A 202-nucleotide genomic window follows, 5' to 3' on the forward strand; every position below is an offset into this window, starting at 1 on the left:
CACCGCCGACCTCTCACCCCCCCCTCCGGGTGACCTTTGACCTCCCCACGGGTGACCTTTGACCCCCCCCGAAGGTGGTGGACATCATGCGGGTGAACGTGGACAAAGTGTTGGAGAGGGACCAGAAACTCTCCGAATTGGACGACCGCGCGGACGCCCTCCAGGCCGGAGCCTCCCAGTTCGAGACCAGTGCCGCCAAGCT

General features: G+C 65.3%; 1 protein-coding gene across 1 annotated transcript; it reads left to right on the forward strand.

Annotated features, from left to right (window-relative positions):
- Positions 1–74: 74 nt before the first annotated feature.
- Positions 75–194, forward strand: LOC104293583 (vesicle-associated membrane protein 3; the record flags this gene model as incomplete). Its single annotated transcript, XM_009893097.1, has 1 exon — positions 75–194. A coding segment is annotated over one exon (120 nt), but the record flags the coding sequence as incomplete, so codon positions are not given.
- Positions 195–202: the final 8 nt, after the last annotated feature.

This window comes from Charadrius vociferus, unplaced genomic scaffold (genome assembly GCF_000708025.1).
Source record: "Charadrius vociferus isolate BGI_N301 unplaced genomic scaffold, ASM70802v2 C14802296, whole genome shotgun sequence".
Lineage (NCBI taxonomy): Eukaryota > Metazoa > Chordata > Aves > Charadriiformes > Charadriidae > Charadrius > Charadrius vociferus.